Below are 23,594 nucleotides of genomic sequence, written 5' to 3'. Positions count from 1 at the left end.
CCAGCCTCTGGTGATAAAATGGCACAAAAGGAAAATTCCTGTCCTCCCAGACAATAAACACACAAGTGAGGCAGGTGATGATAACGGTCACAGGGAAAAACCAAGCAGTGGGGGGTGAGGAAGGTGGGGGATGGGGAAGATGGGGGATGGGGAAGGTGGAGGATGAGGAAGGTGGGGGATGTGGAAGGTGGGGGGTGGAAAGGGTGGGGGATGGGGAAGGTGGGGCTGGGGAAGCTGGGCGTAGGCATGCTGGCGGGAGTTAAATTTTAAATAAGATTTCCAGGGATGGCCTCACTGAGAAGGAGACATTTGAGCAGAGACCAGCAAGAGGGGAGGCATGGAGCCTAGCGGAGGTCTAGGGGAAGAATGGCGTACAGAGAATGGCTTGCCATACAACAGCTCTGGGACCTCCTCCACAGGCTGATAGATGGATGATAAGCTGGAGTTGAATCACAGAGTGGGACGATGAGGTCTGAGGGCCGGTGGGAGGAATCGTGTTTGTGATGTCCATTGTGACTTGGTGGCTTACCCAAGACTATTTCTAGTTGGCAGTGCCATATTGTAAGCTGGGACTCTAGAACTTTCTTTTCTGGCTGCATCCGGCTGGATGGGCCACTTTCTTCTCTGCATGGGCCCTGTCCTAGAACCACATCCTCACTTGAGCCTGTGACTCACCTGGGCTGGGCCAGTGTTTGTGGGACCCAGGGAGGTGGGGGAGGACAGGTGTGACTTATAAGTGGAGGAGGTCTGCTGGCTCTGAACCGTGTCCTAAATGGTTTACACTGCGCACAGCTTCCTCTCAGCCCGCTCTGAGCTGGAAGCAGCATGTGGGTCCTGGCCCTGATCTTCCTCGCAGCAGCCTGCATGTTCTCACTAGGAGTCACTCTGTGGGTCATTTGCAGCCATTTTTTCATTGTGCACATCCCTGCAGCGGTTGGCCACCCTGTGAAACTGAGAGTCCTCCATTGCATCTTCCAGCTGCTGTTGACATGGGTGAGTTTTGTGCTGTATGTGTCCCCTCCAGCTGACCATTAAGGAAGGTGGCAGGAAAAATCACACACTGGAAGCTTCTAGCTGAGTGAACACCGGTATCATGGGGCCCGCAGTGACAGCTGATCGGACCTTCTGAAACATGCTTAATCCCTATTAGGTGGTTCTCAGCCTCTTTGGGTGTTTCTGAAGCTGGCCCTGGCTAATATCCACAAAATTCTAAGAATGATCTGCTTTCTCAGTTAACAGAAGGAAAAAACCAGTCTGGTTCTATTCACCTGAGTGTCTCTCAGCTGACTGTCTTTTTTTGTTGTTGGTTTGTTTTATTTTTAAAATTGAGGTAAAATAAGCATATAAAATTCACCATCTTTCCCATTTTTAAGTGTACAGTTCATGTGTCCAGAAATGTGTCCATATTATTCACAGCACTCACCACTCTCAGAAGTTGTGAAGATACGAATGAATTTTCCTGAGTCTCTGGGCCCCCATTTTTATCTACCTGCTAGCTAGAGCCAGCAAGCCACAAAGTAAACGGGTAGCAGATGAGTAAATTAGTGCCGGTGAGCGAAAGTACAGAATGTGACTTTAAAAATATGTTGTTGCTTTTGAGAGCTAGAAAGCTGCCTAGGGAATATAGTTTGGTTCTGCTTCTGGTGTAATTTGTTAAAATACCTGTAAATGGAACTGTGTAGGTGTTGCCAATATGGATTTCTTGTACTTTTTCTTGTACCTTCACAGAAACTGAATATACAAAATATTTTTTGTAAGTTTCTTACATAACGAAAAGCAATTGCCAGTGCCTCTTCTCAAGAGACACCCTAGGTGTTTCTTCTATGCTATTCAAAATAACTTCTATACTATTCAAAAGAATGTAGCTATTACCTAAAAGAGAAGATCCCGGGAACTCTAGGCTTCTGATCTCCAGTCAGCTTTTATAAGATGCAGTGATTGGGTCCTAGGTTTTCCTGCCCTTGACTGTCAGATTCTGTAGTCCAGGCTCCCAAATACAGTGACTCGATTTCCTCTTTTGCAAAGTAGGGAAAATTGCTCCTACTTCACAGCATTCTGTGGAGACTCCATGAGTAACCCTCTCCAGAAGGCTTATTATAATGCCTGACACCGAGGGAGCCCTCTGTAAATAGTAGCCATTGTTACTCTTTGTTGATTCTTTTATTTTTTATGCGAAGATGTGTTATGCAACTGCTGTGTGTCCTGCACCAGTTCTGGGCTCTAGGGCCAATGACAGGTGAGAGAGGTAAAGTTCCCCCAGGTCTGCCTTTAGGGAGCTTGTAGGGTCCAGGCAGTGGGCAGCGGGGAAATGGTCTATAAAGAAGCTAACCCACAAGTGAACAAACTACAGATAAACAGCTTCCCAAAGTGGAGAACACAAGGAGGACAGCAAAACCCATCAGGGTAGCCGAGCAGGGCTTCTCTCCTGGGGCTCCTTGAGCCCCCGGGGTCACAGAACACAAGGGGGTCATGGATTTGGGTCACAGAACACAAGGGGGTCATGGATTTGGATGGGGTCAAGATTACCCCATTTTCACAACTAACTTCCAATTGAAATTCTTTTCATGAGGAATGAAGGCAACAAACCACAGTCCTGAAAGCCAGACCTCGACTTTGTCACCAAGAGGAATCAGACATATTTGCATAGCCTGTTAGATATTGTGAAAACTCATGTATTCTCCTCATTTCTTTGAAACTAGGGTAGTATCAGGCAGCAGTTTGATCTTATTACTCTATGTGCTAGTAAGGAAGCACCTATATTATTATGACACACATTTTAATATTTTGATAAGTATATTTAAATAAAACTACTTTTCTTTATAATCCCATGTATTTATTTTATGTATTTAAAAATGTTCTGGGCTGGGTGTAGTGGCTTACACCTGTAATCCCAGCACTTTGGGAGGCTGAGGTGGGAGGATTGTTTGAGTCCAGGAGTTTGAGACCAGCCTGGGTGACATAGTGAGGCCTCTGTCTCTCCAAAAAAAAAAAAAAAAAAAGTTCTCAAATGAGGCCTGCAGCTTTTCACCCATGGCCAAAATGGCTGTGGCACAGACAAGGATTAGGAAACACTGGAAAGGATACCCAGAGGGAGAGACCTCTTTATTTACATATTTTTAACTCTTTTTTTTGAGCTGGAGTTTTACTCTTGTTGCCCAGGCTGGAGTGCAATGGCATGATCTCGGCTTACTGCAACCTCTGCCTCTAGGGTTCCAGAGATTCTTCCACCTCAGCCTCTCCAGTAGCTGGGAGTACAGGAGCCCACCACCACACCCGGCTAATTTTTGTATTTTTAGTAGAGACTGGGTTTCACCATGTTGGCCAGGCTGGCCTTGAACTCCTGACCTCAAGTGACCCACCAGCCTTGGCCTCCCAAAGTGCTGGGATTACAGGTATCAGCCACTGTGCCTGGCTGTATTTTCAACTCTTTATGCAAACTTTGACATATACCAAAGGGGAACAGGGTGCCCACTCTCCAGTGTCACCATCACTGACTCCTGGCCTGTCTCCCTTCCCTGTGTCCCTAAATGTCTCTAACTTTTCCCTCATTTTCATTTATTTAAGAAGCCAATGGACATCATATTATTTTATCCTAAAAATTTTCAGTAGGCATTTTCAAAAGATATGAACCCCTCCTTCCTGTTTTTAAACAATGTACCCTTACTACAGTTAGCTACACAGGCTTGGGGTGGCCAGATTGGCTGGGACGGCACAGGACGGCCTCCCTGGAAACAGATGTTGTGCCCAGGCTGAGGTGGAGCAGGGTCTCATGGTGGAGGTGGGTGTTGCAAGTAGAGGGACCATCAAGGGTGCCCAGAAGCCTGGCTTGTAGTGGCTGCAGTGGAAGGTGTCAGGAGAGTGGGTGGAGAGGGGCTGGCTGGTGCTATGGCCACCTGAGCCTGCATGGGAGTGCATTTTCCTGCAGGTGTCCTGAGGGAACTGAGGGCTTGAGTAGGGCTGTGATCCAATCTGATTGCAGTTTCCAAAAACTCCTTTTGCCACCTGTGGAGGGCAGGTTGTGAAGGCCAGACTCCAGATGGCCTATGAAGAAACCCATCTCGACCCATTTCTTCTTCTCTCTCCAACAGGGGATGATGTTTGAGAAGCTCAGAATCTGTTCTATGCCCCAATTTGTCTGTTTCATGCAAGATCTGCTTCCGCTAAAGTACGACCCCAATGTTGTGGTCGCGGATTTCCTCTTTGGGACAATCCCTGTGAAGCTGTACCAGCCCAAGGCATCCACCTGCACCCTGAAGCCTGGCATCGTGTACTACCACGGTGGTGGGGGCGCCATGGGGAGCTTGAGTAAGAACCCTTTTCTCAGACCTCCTAAAGGGTGGTGGCACCCCTTAACATAACTTGGAAGAATGGGCATCTTCCTGGGACTTAAAGTCTGCTGTTATTACCAGAGAACACCAGGGCAGTTCATGGTTTGCAGATCATTGAGGGGGCAAAAATATGGCATATATTGCCCTCTTATGTATCTCCTTATTTACATAAATGTAATCCTTAGTTAAATTAACAATACTGTAATATAAGGAAGGATACTGTAAGGTAAAGACCCTGAAATGTACGCTTACTTGCATTTATATGTGTACATATGTATGTACATATAAATGTATACATGTATATATCACTATTTTACTTATAATCACCACCTCTATTTAGTTGGAAATAAGGATATTTTAAATGAAAAGAATTAAAACACAGCATTTTGTTTCACATCAGGTTTTGCTAAGACAAATTCTGGTACAGACAAACAGGAAGATTTGAGAAAAATCAATGAGAGGAAAAAGTCACTATTGAGACAATTTTACTGTCTTAATTATTAACCCCAGGGAATTAGGGGAGAGGAAACACCTTTATTTGCTTTCAGTAGTGCTTTCTAATCTGTGGAATGCCAGGGTCCCAGTGTGTGAGCCTTTGAGAATAAGGGATTTAATGCAATGGTGGTGTGGTTTGGTCTGTATGAGAATGATAGTAATAGCCAATATTTATTAAGCAATATTTATTAATATTACTAATTACAGGCAGGCACTGTGAGAACCCTATATGTGGATGATCTCATTCCAACTCCAACACTCTACGAGTTAGATATTTTCATTACCCCAGTTCACAGATGAGGAAATCAAGCCTCAGGAGGTTGAGAGACTTGCTAGGCACTATGTTAGCTCAAGCTAGAAAGAGGCAAAGTTGAGATTTGAACTCCAGTCTGAATCCAGAGCTCACACCTTAAACCTCTGCATTCTACAGTCAAACAGCTTCACAGATATTTTTAATGGCTTGTAGGATGGATCGGAGGGTGGGCATCTTAGAGAAATTTGTTCAGGCAGTACCACAAAGGAGAATCAGTGAGAAGATTGATCGAAGTTTGCTGGAGTAGAGGAAAACCTAGTCAGCATTGGCCCAAGGGCTGTGTCTGTAGGAAGAAGACAGCAACAATGGCTGGCAAAGGAAGCCTTCCTAGTGAATGTCAAAAACCATTTATTTTCTAGAAACCCACCATGGCATATGCTCTCGTTTGTGCAAGGAGAGTGACTCCGTGGTTCTGGCAGTTGGGTGAGTAAAGGGGAGATCCCAGGGAGCCAGCAAGGAGCAAGGCTCTGATGTGGAGAGACAGGGTGGAAAGTAGAAATGGGGGCCGGGGGTGGGAGCAGATGGGAGCTGGAGGAAGCCCAGAGGTGAGGATGGGCTGGGAGAAGCCAGTGAAGAGAGAAAGAGAAGGTGGCTGGGTGTGGTGGCTCACGCCTGTAATCCCAACACTTTGGGAGGCCACGGTGGGCGGAATGCTTGAGCCCAGGAGTTCAGACCAGCCTGGGCAACATAGTGAGATCCCATTTTTACAAAAAATACAAAAATTAGCCAGGTGCGGTGGCATATGCCTGTAGTCCCAGCTACTTGGGAGGCCGAGGTGGAAGAAGCACCTGAGCCTGGGAGGTTGCAGTGAGCCGTGGTTGTGCCTGGGTGACAGAACACTCAGAACACTCAGCCTGGGTGACAGAACAAGACCCTGTCTTAAAACAAACAAAACAAAACAAGAAAAAGAGAGTGAGAGAAAAATAAGGGGAGGTGAAGAGAGATGGAGAGACAGAGAATGGGGAATCCCTTCCTCTGTGCCTGTGGGCCTTGGGTTTGTTTAAACAGAGGCATTTTGTGCATTTGGAAGCTGGGTAGGAGGTGGTCTTTTTTAAGCAGTTCAGGTGCAGAGTTTCACTGCAGTAACACTTGGACAACATAGCTCTTCTTTGAGTAAAACAACCCTGCATCTCCCTCTGCTAAATGCCTGTGGTGCCCCGCACCATCACTCAAACAACCCAAAATGCTACCACGTTCACTTCCAAGTGCTCCCAAAAGGGAGGTCCCCCTGGCTGAGACCCACTGAAGAAAGTGAGAGAAACAAAAACAAAAGCAAACCCATTGTCTCTCCTAACAGATCTCTGACAGTCACCGGCCAGCCTGGAGCCTCAAAGAGGGCGCGGTAGGCATTGGGTCCCCTGTCCTGCTGCCTGATGCAGCATCACACACGTGGTTCCTCCTGGTTAAGTTTTCCTGTAGTTTCATTTAAAGGTACACACTCTAAAGAAATATCAGTTCTCTGTGTCTCAGTGGGGGTACATCTGCCAGCTTTCTTGTGGCACAGCTACCTGAGGTGAGTGGAAAATGAAGAGATGAAGCCGGGCGCAGTGGCTCACACCTGTAATCCCAGCACGAGGCCAAGGCGGGTGGATCACTTGAGGCCAGGAGTTCAAGACCAGCCTGGCCAACATGGTGAAACCTTGTCTCTACTAAAAATACAAAAATTAGCCAGGTGTGGTGGCATGTGCCTGTAACCCCAGCTACTCAGGAGGCTGAGGCAGGAGAATCACTTGAACCCAGAAGGCAGAGGTTACAGTGAGCTGAGATGGCACCACTGCACTCCAGCCTGGGTGACAGAATGAGACTCCATCTCAAAAAAAAAAAAAAAAAAAAAAAGGAAAAGAAAATGAAGAGAAGAGATGAGAGAGAGAGAGACCGGGATAAACCCCTGACTTTACAATTCTCAGTTCCAGAAGGGTTTCTACCATGGGATGTTGCTGGACACCTTATCATTCTGATTGTGCTAAACCAAGAGATCGTCAGTAGAACATGCTAGCAAGTCTCTGCCAGAAAGTTATTTTCTAAATCCAAGGTAGACAGGATTTTGGAGTTAAGGGCATTGTTTTCCAGGATGTCCTATTCCCGGGTGGCCTGAAATGGTGGTATGGAATGGAAATGGCTGATGGAAGTTTTATTTGTTGCTCCCATAGAGTGTTTCTTTGTCTTTTTTTTTTTTTTTAAATTTGTGGCCAGCATTTAAAAATAGTGAAGTTTCTCACAAAACCTGGATTTCTGGAATCTCTTAGCAATACCAGGTAGGCAGGGCAGCAATGGTGTTGAGTGTGCATAGCTTGTTTGGAAGAGTGCTGTCTATCTCTGGCCTCTGGTGGTGCAGTCAGTCCTCAACAATGTCGACAGGTTCTTGGAACTGTGACTTGGAGTGAAACCAATTTTACCTATTACAAAACCTAGGCTAATTGCTATACACAGAATTAAGCTCTGATGGTATAATTCTGGTCACAAAAACACCAGCTAATTTATTAAAAAAATTTTTAAAAATTTATTTTACTACTTTTATATTTTATAATTTTCTTTAATAGAGACGAGGTCTTGCCATGTTGCCCAGGCTGGTCTCAAACTTCTGAGCTCAGGCAATCCTTCTTCCTCAGCTTCTCAAAGTGCTGAGGTTACAAGTGTGAGCCACTATGCCTGCCCTAAGCTTCTAAATAAAGAAAAAAACCTGCTAATATTAAAAATTGAAACAAATGTGAGCTATACATATATTTTTAAAAGATAAAAACAAAAAGATAATTATTTACCCAATTTTTGGTGAATCAGTGAGTGATGGTGGTCATTCTGGTGGTGGTTTAAATGTAGGAATAAATGTTTACAAGGTAAAAATTGTCAGGAGTACCTCTGACTGTCTCCCAGTTCAAAACCACTTACAAATGTGGCAGCCTCACTGAGAGATTCTGTACCGCATCATTTATTTTTGTGTAGATGTATGATTATTGTAAACTTTATGCATTTTTTTGTTTTTGAGATGGGATCTCACCCTGTCACCTAGGCTGGAGTACAGTGGAATACAGTGGTGCGATCTCGGCTCACTGCAACCTCCGCCTCCTGGGCTCAAGTGATTCTTGTGCCTCAGTCTCCTGAGTAGTTGGGACCACAGACACACACCACCAAGCCTGGCTAATTTTTTGTATTTTTGGTAGAGGCAGGGTTTCACCATGTTGCCTAGGCTGGTTTTGAACTCCTGAGCTCAGGCGATCCATCTGCCTTGGCCTCCCAAAGTGCTGGGATTACAGGCGTGAGCCACTGTGCTTGGCTGACTTTATAATTTTTTTTTTTTTGAGACAGAATTTCACTCTTGTTGCCCAGGTTGGAGTGCAAGAGTGAGATCTCGGCTCACCACAACTTCTGCCTCCTGGGTTCAAGGGGTTCTTCTGCCTCAGGCTTCCTGAGTAGCTGGGATTATAGGCATGCACCACCACGCCTGGTTAATTTTGTATTTTTAGTAGAGATGGGGTTTCTCCATGTTGGTCAGGCTGGTCTTGAACTCCTGACTTCAGGTGATCTGCCTGCCTTGGCCTCCCAAAGTGCTGGGATTACAGGCATGAGCCACTGCACCTGGCTGGCTTTATGCATTTTTATTTTGCAATAATTTATATTCCTTCATCTATTCCTTTTTGAACTCACTTATTCCAGTTCAGGGTCGTGGGTGGCTGGATCCTATCCCTGCAGCTGAGGGAACAAGGCTGGAACCAATCCTGGACAGGACACCCACCTATCGCAGAGCACACTCACACCTACACCCACATTCACCTGGACTGGGATAATTTAGACATGCTCATGAATGTAACATACACATCTTTGGGATGTGGGAGGAAACTGGAGGACTGGGAGAAAACCCACACAGACATGAGGAGAATGTGCAAACTCCACACAAACAGTAGTAGCCCAGGCTGGAATCGTTTTTCTTTCTTTCATCAATATAATGAAACAATGTTGAATGAAATGACATTATTTGAGAGCCTGCTTTTTTTTTCTTCTTTGAGACAGGATCTCACTCTGTCGCCCAGGCTGGAGTGCAGTGGCATGATCACAGCTCACTGCAGCCTCAACCTTCCAGGCCCAAGTGATCCACCTGCCTCACCCTCCTGAGTAGCTGGGACTACAGGCATCCACCACCATGCCCAGCTAATTTTTTATATTCTTTGTAGAGATGGGGTCTCACCATGTTGCCCAGGCTGGGCTTGAACTCTTGGACTCAAGGGATCGGCCCACCTCAGCCCCCAAAGTGCTGAAATTAAAGGCATGAGCCACCAGCCTGGCCAACCTGCTGTATTTAAGTCTATAAGATCCCCCCTAACAAAATCTGTAGGTATGGAATGATTAATTAAAAACTCAAGCAGGCCTTGAAGTTGCTCATACAAGAATCATAAAACAGGAAGCAGGAGCAGGTGAATCAGGGAAGCAACATGAGGCAGGTTCAGGAAGATGGGGCTAGTGTGGGTGATATTTACATTGCTGGCCAATTGGTGGATGTCTCGTGACACAGGTCCCCCATTAGGGCATTGAGACGGTAGGAATGGCACCTGCCTAGGTATGTGGGCTTTATGTGTCTTGTCTCATTTAAGCCTCACACCTAACTTTACCTGCTCAAGTTCCACAAAGGGAAGTGAATGGGCGAATTTGGGCTAAAAGAGGCTAGACGCTGATATTTTTGGATCTGCTGGGGCATTATCAACTGTGTTTCTTGATTCCTTTTTAGTTACCGCAAGTTACCTAAGCATAAGTTTCCAGTGCCAGTAAGAGACTGCTTGGTGGCCACCATCCACTTCCTGAAGTCCCTGGATGCATATGGAGTGGATCCAGCCCGGGTTGTGGTCTGCGGTGACAGTATCGGAGGGGCAATAGCCGCAGTGGTTTGTCAAAAACTTGTGGACAGGCCAGACCTGCCCCGGATCCGGGCTCAGATCCTGATCTATGCCATTCTCCAAGCCCTGGATTTACAAACCCCTTCATTTCAACAGAGGAAAAACGTCCCACTGCTCACCTGGAGTTTCCTCTGCTACTGTATTTTTCAAAACCTGGATTTCAGCTTCTCCTGGCAAGAGGTCATCATGAAAGGTGCCCATTTGCCTGCCGAAGTCTGGGAAAAGTACAGAAAGTGGTTGGGCCCAGAAAACATCCCTGAGAGGTTTAAGAAGAGGGGTTACCGACCGAAACCCCATGAGCCCATGAATGAAGCTGCTTACTTGGAAGTAAGTGTTGTCCTGGATGTGATGTGCTCGCCCCTGATTGCAGAAGATGATGTAGTGTCTCAGCTCCCAGAAACCTGCATCGTGAGCTGTGAGTATGATGCTCTCCGGGACAATTCACTGTTGTACAAGAAGAGGCTGGAAGACCTGGGAGTGCCCGTGACCTGGCACCATATGGAGGATGGTTTCCACGGAGTGCTCAGCACCATTGACATGAGCTTCCTGCACTTTCCCTGCTCCACGAGAATTCTGAGTGCATTAGTTCATTTTATAAAGGGACTGTGACTGTCTTTCTTCTCTGCTGGTACTGCGGTGTGGATTCCACTGGCATCCAGCCTCCCCTAGGGCTCTCTGTTGCTGATTTAGGTGGTGCATACTGGGGCCAGGGAGGGGGTAGAGGTTGCTGTCACCTTTCTGGTCCAGGTTCTAGAACCAGACAATGCATGCCCTTGATGTCCAGAGGACATGGTAGAAAAGACAGGTTTGGAGGTGGGAGTGGGGCTGTCTGTCTCTATTTTCTGTTGGGAAACCCTGGGCTGACAGTCTTCAGTGGCCACTTGTGGGAGTGAATCAGCAGGTAAGAGCTGTTCTCAGCCTCCCTAAGGGGCAGTTCAGGCTCTCAGATTGATCCAGACTGTGTGTGACTTGTGTCCATTTGACTGGACTTTGGAATAGCACAAGGGCATCCATACAGCCTCACGAGGCTTTCCCAATGTGGCTCAGAGGCAGGAGCTCTGATGTTCTAGGCTGCTGTGAGGTGGTGGTGGTGGTGGAGAAACTGGCTTCACCCACCTTCTCTTCTGTGAACAGTAGTGACTTTTCCTGCTGTTTCTCAGCCTCTGGGATCAGAGTCTTCACTGCCTGGGCTGGAAACTTTAAGATAGAATGGTGGGGGCGGCTGTGGCAATTTCTTAAAATAAAATAAGACAACAGTGGATTTGCCACATCAATGGACTCTTCCTTTCAAGAAAGATTTCTCTGTAGCAGGTGATGCTGTTCTATAGCATTTTACCCACAGCAGAATTTCTTTCAAAACTGGCGTCGGTCCTCTCAAACCCTATGCTACTTTATCAACTAAGTTTATGTAGTATTCTAAATCTTTTGTTGTAATTTCAACAGTGTTCATAGCATTTTCACCCAGAGTAGATTCCATCTCAAGAAACCACGATTTTTGCTTATCCATAGGAAGCAAATCCTCATCTGGCCAAGTTTATTCATGAGATTGAAGCAATTCAGTCATATTTTCAGGCTCCACTCCTAATTCTAGTTCTCTTGTTATTTCCACCACATCTGCAGTTACATCTTCCACTGAAGTCATGAACCCCTCAAAGTCATCCATGAGGGTTGGAATCAACTTCTTCCAAACTGTTAATGATGATATTTTGACCACTTCCCATAAATCATGAATGTTCCTCATGGCATCTGGAATGGTGAATTCTTTTTAGAAGGTTTCCAGTTTACTTTGCTGAGGTCCACAAGAGGACCCACTGTCTATGACAACTATAGCCTTACAAATTGTATTTCTTAAATAATTGGACTGGAAAGTCAAAATACTCCTTGATCCACAGGCTGCAGAAGGGATGTTGTGTCAGAAGGCATGAACACAACATTAACCTTGTACATCTGCATCAGAGTTCTTGGGTTATCAAGTGTCTTGTAAATAAGCAGTAATATTTTCAAAGAAATCTTTTATTCTGAGCAGCAGGTCTCAACAGTGGGCTTAAAATATCTAGTAAACCATGCTGTAAATAGATGTGCTGGCACCCAGGCTTCTTTGTTCCATTTATAGAGCACAGGGAGGCTAGATTTAGCATAATTTTTCAGGGCCCTAGGACTCTTGGAATGGAAATGAGCATTGGCTTCAACTTAAAGTCACCAGCTGCATTAGCTTCTAACAAGAGAGTCAGCCTGTTCTTTGAAGCTTTGAAGGCAGACATTGACTTCTTCTCTCTAGCTATGAAAGCCCTAGATGGCATCTTCTTCCCATAGCAGGCTGTTTCATCTACAATGAAAATCTTTTGTTTCATGTAATCACCTTCATCAATCATCTTAGCTGAGTCTCCTGGATACCTTGCTGCAGCTTCCCCATCAGCTCTGCTTCACCTTGCACTTTTATGATTATGTTATGGAGACAACTTCTTTCCTTCAACCTCTTGCACCAAACCCTGGCTAGCTTCCTCACTTCCCCCTGAGCCTTCATGGAATGAAAGAGTTAGGCTCTTCCTCTGGATTAGGCTTTGGTTTACAGGAATGCTGTGGCTGGTTTGATCTCCTATTCAGATCATTACATTTTTCTGCATGTCAGCAATAAGACTTTTTCTTTCTTATCTATCATGTTTCTCTGGAGTAGCACTTTTAATTTCCTTCAAGAACATTTCCTTTGCATTCACAAATTGGGTAACTGTGTAAGTGATAGAGCTTTTGGCCTGTGTCAGCTTTTGACATGCCTTCCTCACTAAGTTTAATCATTTCTAGCTTTTGATTTCAAGTGAGAAATGTGTGACTCTTCCTTTTACCTGAACATTTAGAGTTCCTTGTAGGGTTATTAATTAGCTGAATTTCAATATTGTTGAAATCTCAGGGAATAGGGAGGCCCTAAGGGAGGGAGAGAGATGAGAGGGTGTCAGTCAGTGGAGCAGTCAGAACACACAATATTTATTAAGTTCACTGTCTTATACGGGTGTGGTTCGTGGCACCAAAACAATTACAGTAGTAACATCAAAGATTACTGATCACAAGCCAGGCATGATGGTGCATGCTGTGGCCCCAGCCACTCAGGATGCTGAGCTGGGAGGATTGCTTGAGCCCAGGGATTTGAATACAGCCTGTGCAACATAGTGAGATGCCTGTCTCTAAATTTTTTTTTTTTTTAATTTAAGAAAGGAAACAAGGCCAGGTGCAGTGGCTCACTCCTGTAATCCCTCCTAACACTATCCCTCCCCTTGTCCCCCACTCCCCAACAGGCCCCGGTGTGTGATGTTCCCCTCTCTGTGTCCATGTATTCTCATTGTTCAACTCCCACTTGTGAGTGAGAAATGTGGTGTTTGGTTTTCTGTTGCTGTGTTAGTTTGCTCAGAATGATGGTTTTCATCTTCATCCATGTCCCTGCAAAGGACGTGAACTTATCCTTTTTTATGGCTGCATAGTATTCTATGGTGTATATGTGCCACATTTTCTTTATCCAGTCTATCATTGATGGGCATCTGGGTTGGTTCCAAGTCTTTGCTATTGTAAATAGTGCTGCAATAAACATATGTGTCCATGTGTCTTTATAGTAGAATGATTTATAATCCTTTAGGTATATACCTAGTAATGGTATTGCTGGATCAAATGGTATTTCTGGTTCTAGATCCTTGAGGAATTGCCACACTGTCTTCCACAATGGTTGAACTAATTTACACTCCCACCAACAGTGTAAAAGTGTTCCTATTTCTCCATACCCTCTCCAGCATCTGTTGTTACCTGACTTTTTAATAATTGCCATTCTAACTGGCATGAGATGGTATCTCATTGTGGTTTTGATTTGCATTTCTCTAATGACCAGTGATGGTGAGCTTTTTTTCACGTTTGTTGGCCACATAATGTTTTCTTTTGAGAAGTGTCTGTTCATATCCTTTACCCACTTTTTGATGGGGTTGTTTGTTTTTTGCTTGTAAATTTGTTTAAGTTCCTTGTGGAGTGTGGATATTAGACCTTTGTCAGATGGAGAGATTGCAAATTTTTCTCACATTCTGTAGGTTGCCTGTTCACTCTGATGATAGTTTCTTCTGCTGAGCAGAAGCTCTTTAGTTTAATTAGATCCCATATGTCAATTTTGGCTTTCATTGCAATTGCTTTTGGTATTTTAGTCATGAAGTCTTTGCCCATGCCTGTGTCCTAATGGTATTGCCTAGGTTTTCTTCTAGGGTTTTTATGGTTTTAGGTCTTATGTTTAAGTCTTTAATTCATCTTGAGTTAATTTTTGTATAAGGTGTAAGGAAGGGGTCCAGTTTCAGTTTTCTGCGTATGGCTAGCCAGCTTCCCCAACACCATTGATTAAATAGGGAATCCTTTCCCCATTGCTGTGTTTGTCAGATTTGTCAAAGATTAGATGGTTGTAGACATGTGGTGTTACTGCTGAGGCCTGTGTTCTGTTCCATTGGTCTACATATTTGTTTTGGTACCAGTACCATGCTGTTTTGTTTATTGTAGCCTTGTAGTATAGTTTGAAGTCAGATAGCATCATGCCTCCAGCTTTGTTCTTTTTGCTTAGGATTGTCTTGGATATACGGGCTCCTTTTTGGTTCCATATGAAATTTAAAGTAGTTTTTTCGAATTCTGTGAAGGAAGTCAATGGTAGCCTGATGGGAATAGCATTGAATCTATACATTACTTGGGGCAGTATGGCCATTTTCACGATATTGATTCTTCCTATCCATGAGCATGGAATGTTTTCCATTTGTTTGTGCCCTCTCTTATTTCCTTGAGCAGTCCTTTGTAGTTCTCCTTGAAAAAATCCTCAGGTCTCTTGTAAGTTGTGTTCCTAGGTATTTTATTCTCTTTGTAGCAATTATGAATGGGAGTTCACTCATGATTTGACTCTCTGTTTGTCTATTGTTGGTGTATAGGAATGATTGTGCTTTTGCACATTGATTTTGTATCCTGAGACTTTGCTGAAGTTGCTTATCAGCTTAAGGAGATTTTGGTCTGAGATGATGGGGTTTTCTAATTATACAATTATGTCATCTGCAAACAGAGACAATTTGACTTCCTCTCTTCCTATTTGAATGCCATTTATTTCTTTCTCTTGCCTGATTGCCCTGGCCAGAACTTCCAATACTATGTTGAATAGGAGTGGTGAGAGGGGGCATCCTTGTCCTGTGTTGGTTTTCAAAAGGAATACTTCTGGCTTTTGCCCATTCAGTATGATATTGGCTATGGGTTTGTCATAAGTAGCTCATCATTTTGAGATATGTTCCATCAATACCTAGTTTATTGAGTGTTTTTAGCATGAAGAGGTGTTTAATTTTATTGAAGGTCTTTTCTGCATCTGGTGAGATAATTATGTGGTTTTTGTCTTTGGTTCTGTTTATGTGATGGAATATGTTTATTGATTTGCATATGTTGAACCAGCCTTGCATGCCAGGGATGAAGCTGACTTGATCATGGTGGATAAGCTTTTTGATGTGCTGCTGGATTCAGTTTGCCAGTATTTTATTGAGGATTTTCACATCGATGTTCATCAGGGATATTGGCCTGAACTTTTCTTTTTTTGTTGTGTCTCTGCCAGGTTTTGGTATCAGGATGATGCTGGCCTCATAAAATGAGTTAGGGAGGAGTCTCTCTTTTTGTACTGTTTGGAATAGTTTCAGAAGGAATGGTACCAGCTGTTCTTTGTACCTCTGTTAGAATTTGGCTGTGAATCTGTCTGGTCCTGGGATTTTTTTTTTGGTTGATAGGCTATTAATTACTGCCTCAATTTCAGAACTTTTTATTGTTCTATTCAGGGATTTGACTTCTTCCTGGTTTAGTCTTGGGAGGGTGTATGTGTCCAGAATTTATCCTTTTCTTCTAGATTTTCTAGTTTATTTAAGTAGAGGTGTTTTTAGTGTTCTCAGATGGTAGTTTGTATTTCTGTGGGATCAGTGGTAATATCTCCTTTATCATTTTTTATTGTGTCTATTTGATTCTTCCCTCTTTTCTTCTTTATTAGTCTGGCTAGCAGTCTGTTTTGTTCATCTTTTCAAAAAATCAGCTCCTGGATTCATTGATTTTTTGAAGGGTTTTTTTTTATGTCTCTATGTCCTTCAGTTCTACTCTGATCTTAGTTATTTCTTGTCTTCTGCTAGCTTTTGAATTTGTTTGCTCTTGCTTCTCTAGTTCTTTTATCTGTGATGTTAGAGTGTTGATTTTAGATCTTTCCCCCTTTCTCCTGTGGGCATTTAGTGCTATAAATTTCCCTCTAAACACTGCTTTCAGCTGTGTCCCAGAGATTCTGGTACATTGTGTCTTTGTTCTCATTGGTTTCAACGAACTTATTTATTTCTGCCTTAATTTCATTATTTACACAGTAGTCATTCAGGAGCAGGTTGTTTAGTTTCCATGTAGTTGTGTGGTTTTGAGTGAATTTCTTAATCTTGAGTTCTAATGTGATTGCACTGTGGTCTGAGAGACTGTCGTGATTTCTGTTCTTTTGCATTTGCTGAGGAGTGTTTTACTTCCAATTATATGGTCAATTTTAGAATAAGTGCTATGTGGTGCTGAGAAGAATGTATATTCTGTTGATTTGGGGTGGAGAGTTCTGTAGATGTCTATTAGGTCTGCTGGGTCCAGAGCTGAGTTCAAGTCCTGAATATCCTTGTTATTTTTCTGTCTCGTTGATCTGTCTAATATTGACAGTGGGGTGTTAAAGTCTCCCACTATTATTGTGTGGGAGTGAGTTTTCACTCAATAGTATATCTAAGAAATTCAGCTTAATAAAAATAGATTTACCTCACTCTTTTTAGCTACCGAATAGTATTCTGTAGTTTGGCAATATTACACTTTTTAGCCATTCCCTACTGTTGGACACATTTGGTCTGTTTTTCAGTTTCTCAATGTGACAAACAAATTTGTAGTGAGCATTTCTGCACACATCTCCTTCTGCACATGTGATTCTCTGTGATAGATCCAAGAACTGTTAGCAGGGCACATCTTAAATGTTGATAAATACTAACAAAATGCTTGTTTCATTTTCTTTTATCGGCAGATCTCAGTTGGGAGGGAAGTAGTCACACTGTAACAACCAATCCCTAAAGCAAAAAGAAAACTGATGAGTTTGATAATTGTAGGATGGGAAGTAGTTGGTACGGTATATCTGTATTTTAAAAGGAAAGTTCCTCAACTCAAACCATTAGTGGGTTTTTGCCTCAAATATCCTTGCCTCCATTTAACAAAGCAAAAGTTGTCAGAGTCAGCAAACTGGTTCCTAGTTATGCAGATTGCCAAAGCTTGTTTGGTTCCCTGACAAGAACACCACTGCTCCAACATTGCAGCTGGCTGTCTTGCAAATTGCTGTACAAGGTTAAATCACATAAGGCAGTGTCTGGGGTTCAGTTTCAAAGCATTTCTAGTCATAGTAAAAACACTCAAGGCTCTATCTCCATTACTATGAAATAATTCCCTGGCTGTCATCACTAAAGAACAGAGGAGTTTTAATTTTATGTGGAAGAGATAAATTTTGGACTTGTTGCTGTTGCATTCCCAAGGCCCCTCCAGGAGGTAGAATGATGTAGAACACGTGATCTGGAGCCAATCAGAGACCCAACATTTAACCTCCTGGCCCCTCCGTTTTCTTGCCTTGAAATAGGGATCATCATATCTAATGTGTTGTTCATGCTGACTCAATAAAAGTTGTGATTAGATATATGCTGCTTGTCAGACTCAATTGTAGGGGGTAGGGAGTGCTGTTGATTCGACTCACAGCAAAGCCCCTGGGGTTAAGAAGTTAGTCTTGTATGCAGGAATTCTCTGTTCAAAGAGAATCTAGAATGACTTCCCTTGGGATTCTTCTGCCCTAAATTTTCAAATACACTCTTCTAATGAAGGAAAAGGAACAAATTTTGTTACTAGAATAAACTTGGTTTAGGCACAAAGAGAAGAAAGAATTGACAATTTTTTGACATTTTCTATGTGACAAACATTTTACCAGGTGCTTTTTGGTGACATCTCATTGAATCCTCATCATGTTATGAAGCATATAATATTTCTTCCTAATTTATAGATCAGGAAACCAAGGTTGACATGGCCAGGAAACTTGTTCAAAGTTTCTTGGTAAGTGGTAGAACTGGAATTTGAAGCTAAGTCGGTCTGAGTTCCAAATCCACCACCCTACAACCATTCGGTTCCTATTGCAATAACCTGAAACTGATTTGCCATCTTTAAGAAGTATTTCTAGGTCATAGTGGATGAGGAGTGAAGAAGTCAATTCATTATTCACTCCTTGGGTCCCACCTTAGACTTTGCCTTTCTGGTAAGCCTTCCTACTCCAGTCAGGGTTAGATTCTTCTCCTTCTGGCTCGCATAGCATACTGTAGTTCCTCTATCATAGTTCTGAGCACATTGCATTGTGATTATACAGTGACTGAAGATGTGAATGGGATTGGATTAAAGTGTTCCATAATCCAATCCACACATTGGATTAAAGTGGTGCCCAATTTCTAATGTTCACAGGTGCTTGGAAAAGCAAATGGCAGTCATCTCTGGAGGAAGGAAATATTCTAGGCTTTACATTGTATTTGCAAAGAATTTTTAAGATACCAGCTATATGAGAAAGAAAAGAGCTAGAAGAACCCACAGAAACAACAGTAAAAATAAGAAAAGAAAAGAAAAAGAAAAGAAAAAATCCAAATTCTGTAAAAGAGGTCTGCTTACTATGCTGAAGGAGATAAAAATCTAAATTTGAAATTTGAGGAAGTTGAAACTGGTAATTTAAAAGTTCAGGAGGCAAAACAAAATTTAAAAAATTAAAATGGAAAAAGCAACATAGCATTAATACACACACACACACACACACACACACACACACACACGTATATATAGGAAACAAACAGAAATTCCAGAACTGAAGAGTGCAGTAAACAAAATAAAAATTCAACAGATAGACTTGTCAAAGAAAAACTTCAGCCAAGTTAAACTTAAAGGAGTTTAATTGAGCAATGAATGATTCACAAATTGGGCAGCCCTCAGAATCATGGCAGATTCAGAGAGACTTCAGATGTGCCTTGTGGTGAGAACAAATTTATAGACAAAAAAAAAAACAAAAACAAAAACGGGGGGGACGTTTCATACAGAAATTGGAGGTGAGGTACAGAAACAGCTGGATTGGTTACAGGTTGGCGTTTGCCTTATTTGAACACAGTTTGAACACTCAGCAGCCTGTGGACGGCTGAAATATGGCTTCTGGGAATGGCCAAGACCCAACTGTTGTTACAGGTGCATACTCCTAAGTTAGGTTTTCAGTCTTGTCTGCCTATTAAGCTAGGTTATGATTTGTCCACAAGGACTCAAATAGAGAAGTACAGAGTCCTCCTCAGGCTGTATTTAGTTCGCTTTAACAGGCTTGATTTCACCTTAGACACACCTGAAGAAAAGTTATGTAAACTGGAATCTAGGTCAGAAGAAACTATAAGAAATCAAGCATGAAGAGACAAAAGGATAGAAAATACAGAAGAGGGGACTAGAGGCATTGAGGATTCAGTGATAAGAAAGAACAAATATGTAATTGGTGTCCTAGAAGGAGAGTGGAAATAAAGGAGGCAGCAGCCATATTTGAACAGATAATAGCTGGGAATTTCCTAAAATGATTGAAAGACATTTATCCATAAATCCAAGAAGCATATTCCAAGCAGTGTAAAGCAATCCACTCCTACTTAGATACATCAGAATAATGCTGCAGGAAACCAAAGATAAAGAGAAAATCTTAAAAACAAAACAAAAGAATCACCCAGATACCTTAAAAGAATTAATAAACTGACACCTATTTTCTCAGAAGCAACAATGACAGTCAAGAAACAGTGGAAAAATATCTTCCACGTGTGAAGAAAAGTAACTGCTAAACTGGAATTCTACCCTCACTGAAAATATCCTTCAGAATCAAAGTGAAATAAAGATGTTTTCAGATAAATAGAAACTGAGGAAGTTTGCCACTAGCAGAACTCCTTTAAAGGAAATTCTACAGGGTTCTTCAGGAAAAAGGGAAATGATCACAGATGGGAGGTCAGAGATGGAGAATGGAATAAAAAATAATGCAAATGGCAAATATGTGGGCAAATCTAAGTAAATGCTAACTATAAAATGATAATAACAATAACTCATGTAATGTAAAATATGTAGGAGAGAGAATTAAAGTCCATAATAGCATATAGATCTAGAGGGGACCAAATAGAGTTAAATTCTTCTAAGGTCCTTGAGTTTTCTGGGAGGAGGGTAAAAGTATCAACCAAGATTAGACTTTGCTAAGTCATGAGTGCACGGTAATTTCTTTGGTAAACACTAAAGAAATAGAAAATAGTTTAGTCCACTATGGGAGGCAGAAAAATAATAGTTAAGGGAATTTCTATCCTCAAAACAACAATTAAGGGAATTTATAGTCTTAAAAACATATATAAGAAAGGAATAAAGGCTGAAAATTAATGAACTAAACATCCATCTCAAAAAACTAGAAAACTGATAGCAAAACAAATCCAAAGAAAATATAAGGAAGATAATGAAAAAAATAAAGTTTTAAAAAGGATTTTTATACTTACTTTTATTTTTTAAATTATTTTTTATATCTTTAAAGGAAAATTTCTAAAATAAAACAATCACACAATAGAGATGATCAACCATGCCACGTTTTGGCTCTTGGAAAAACTGATAAAATTGGTAATATCTGGTGCGACCAATAAAGGTAAAAGAGAAAAGGCATAAATAGTAAATATTAGGCATAAAGGGAACTTTAATACAGGCCCTAGAGATGTAAAAAGATAATAAGAAGACATTATGAGCAACATATGTCAAAAATTTTGAAAATTTAGGTGCAACGTGTAAATTCCTAGAAAAATACAACTTACCAAAACTGGAAAAGGAAACAGAAAACCTACGTAGTTTTCTACCTAATAAAGATAGTGAATCTAAAATAGAAAAGCCTTCCAACAAAAACAAAACCAAACAGAAACCTCTTGGCCCAGATGGCTTGATTTATGTAATATTCAAGGAAGAAGTAACACTCAGCCACACACACACACAAAACCTGATGTAAAAATGAGCAAATGCAAAGAACTAAAAATAGAATTACAGTTAGACCTAACAATCCCATTACTAAGTATTTACCCAAAGGAAAATAAACCCTTCTACCAAAAAGACACCTATACCTGTATGTTTATTGCAGCACTACTTACAACAGCAAAGACATGGAATCAACCCAGGTGCCCCTCAATGGTGTGGAATGGATAAAGAAAATGTGGTACAGGCTGGGTGCAGGGGTGCACGCCTGTAATCCCAGCGCTTTGGGAGGCCAAGGCGGGTGGATCATTTGAGCCTAGGAGTTCGAGACCAGCCTGGGCAACATGGTGAAACCTCGTCTCTACCAAAAATACAAAAATTAGCCAGGTGTGGTGGTATGCACCTGCAGTCCCAGCTACTCAGGAGGCTGAGATAGGGGGATTGCTTGAGCCTGGGAGGTTGAGGCTGCAATGAGCTGTGATCATGTCACTGAACTTCAGCCTAAGTGACAGAGTGAGACCCTGTCTCTGAAAAGACAAGAAAAGAAAATGTGGTACATATACATCATGGAATACTACACAGCCAGAAAAAGGAATGAAATCATGTAGTATGTGGCCACATAGATGCAGCTGGGGGCCATTATCCTAAGTGAATTAATGCAGAAACAGAAAACCAAAAACCACATTTTCTCACTCATAAGTGGGAGCTCAACACTGAGGACACATGGACACAAACACGGGAACAGTGGACACCAGGGATTCCAAAAGTGGGGAGGGAGAAGGAGGGCAAGTGTTGAAAACTCCCTATTGGGTACTATGTTCACTACTTGGGTGGCAGGATCATTAGAAGCCCAAGCTCTAGGATCTTGCAATATATGCATGTAAAAACCTGCACATTCACCCCTTGAGCCTAAAATAAAAAATGAAACAAAACAAAACAATGGGCAAATGACTTGAATAGACATTTCTCTAAAGTAGATATATAAATGGCCAATGAGCACATGACAAGACACTCAATACCATTAGTCATCAGGGGAAATTAAATTCACAATGAGATACCACTTCACACTCACCAGGCTGGTTATTATTTAAAAACTGGAAAATAACAAGTGTTGGTGAGGAGGCAGAGAAATGGGAACCCTCGTGCTCTGCTGGTGGGAATGAGAAATGATGCAGATGCTGTGGAAAACAGATGCTTTTGTGGTTCGTGAGCCTGATGATTGGGTGTTCATGTACGTGTGTGAGATGTGCTACCCTTGAACCTTGTTATGACGTCAGCACATTACCCATCTGACCTGGAAAAAAAAAAAGAGAGAAGAAAACAGTTTTGTGGTGCCAATTTCACTCCTAGGTATAAACCCAAAGAACTGAAGGCAGGGATTCAAACAGCTACTTGTACACCAATGTTCATGTCAGCATTATTTACAAAAGCCAAAAGGTGAAAACACATCAAATGTCCATCACCAGATGAATGGATAAACAATGTGTTAAATACATACAATGGAAATACCATTCAGCCTAAAGAGGAATGCACTTCTGATATGTGCTACAACATAGATGAACCTTGACAACATTATCTCAGGCAAGAAAACTGACACAGGAGGACAAGTATTATATGATTCCATTTATATGAGCTACCTAGACTAGGCAAATTCACAGAGACAAAGGAGAATAGAGATTACCAGGGGTTTAGGAGAAGGGGAGAATAGGGAGTTACAGCTTAATGGGTACAGAGTTTCTGTTTGGGATGCTGAAAAAGTTCCGGAAGGTGTGGAGCAATGGAAACACCCGTACATTTATGGTGGGAATGTAAATTGATACAACTCTCTGGAAAATAATTGGCATTATCTAGTACAGCTGGAGACACATATGCACTCTCTGATGTAGCGATTCCACTCCTACGTATTTATCCTAGAGAAGTGGGTTTCAAAGTGAGATCCACAGATGCTTGGAGGTCCCAAGTCCCTTTCAAGGGTCCTGGAGGGTCAAAACAATTTTCTTTTTTTTCTTTTTTTTTTTTTTTGAGATGGAGTCTCGCTCTTGTTGCCCAGGCTGGAGTGCAATGGCGCGATCTCGGCTCACTGCAACCTCCACCTCCCAGGTTCAAGCAATTCTCCTGCCTCAGCCTCCTGAGTAGCTGGGATTACAGGCGCCCGCCACAATGCCCGGCTAATTTTTTGTATTTTTAGTAGAGACAGGGTTTCACTATGTTGGCCAGGCTGGTCTTGAACTCCTGACCTTGTGATCTGCTTGCCTCGGCCTCCCAAAGTGTTGGGATTACAGGTGTGATCCACTGTGCCCAGCCAACAATTTTCATAATAATACTTGCCCTTTTCTACAGTGCTTTTTTTTGAGACAGTATTTTGCTCTTGTCACCCAGGCTGGAGTGCAATGGCACAATCTTGGCTCACTGAAAGCTCTACCTCCCGGTTCAAGTGATTCTCCTGCCTCAGCCTCTCGAGTAGCTGAGGAGGTGTGCACCACCACCCTCTGGCTAATTTTTGTATTATGAGTAGATACGGGGTTTCAC

General features: G+C 42.4%; 1 protein-coding gene and 1 non-coding gene across 2 annotated transcripts; both read left to right on the top strand.

The window, feature by feature from the left end:
* The first annotated feature begins 825 nt into the window (after positions 1 to 825).
* Positions 826 to 10,628, top strand: AADACL3 (arylacetamide deacetylase like 3). Its single transcript, XM_002811479.3, has 4 exons — positions 826 to 993; positions 4,089 to 4,305; positions 5,496 to 5,559; positions 9,854 to 10,628. The coding sequence occupies exons 1-4, from the start codon at positions 826 to 828 to the stop codon at positions 10,626 to 10,628; spliced, it is 1,224 nt and encodes a 407-aa protein (XP_002811525.1).
* An 11,628-nt stretch (positions 10,629 to 22,256) lies between these two features.
* Positions 22,257 to 22,360, top strand: LOC112131470 (small nucleolar RNA U13). The gene has a single exon (XR_002913533.1). It is a non-coding gene; the product is annotated as a small nucleolar RNA U13 (small nucleolar RNA).
* The last annotated feature ends 1,234 nt before the right edge of the window (positions 22,361 to 23,594 follow it).

The sequence above is a fragment of the Pongo abelii genome, chromosome 1 (genome assembly GCF_028885655.2).
Source record: "Pongo abelii isolate AG06213 chromosome 1, NHGRI_mPonAbe1-v2.0_pri, whole genome shotgun sequence".
In the NCBI taxonomy this organism is placed as follows: domain Eukaryota; kingdom Metazoa; phylum Chordata; class Mammalia; order Primates; family Hominidae; genus Pongo; species Pongo abelii.
Note: the sequence above shows the minus strand (reverse complement) of the source record. Positions and strands in the feature narration are given on the sequence as shown.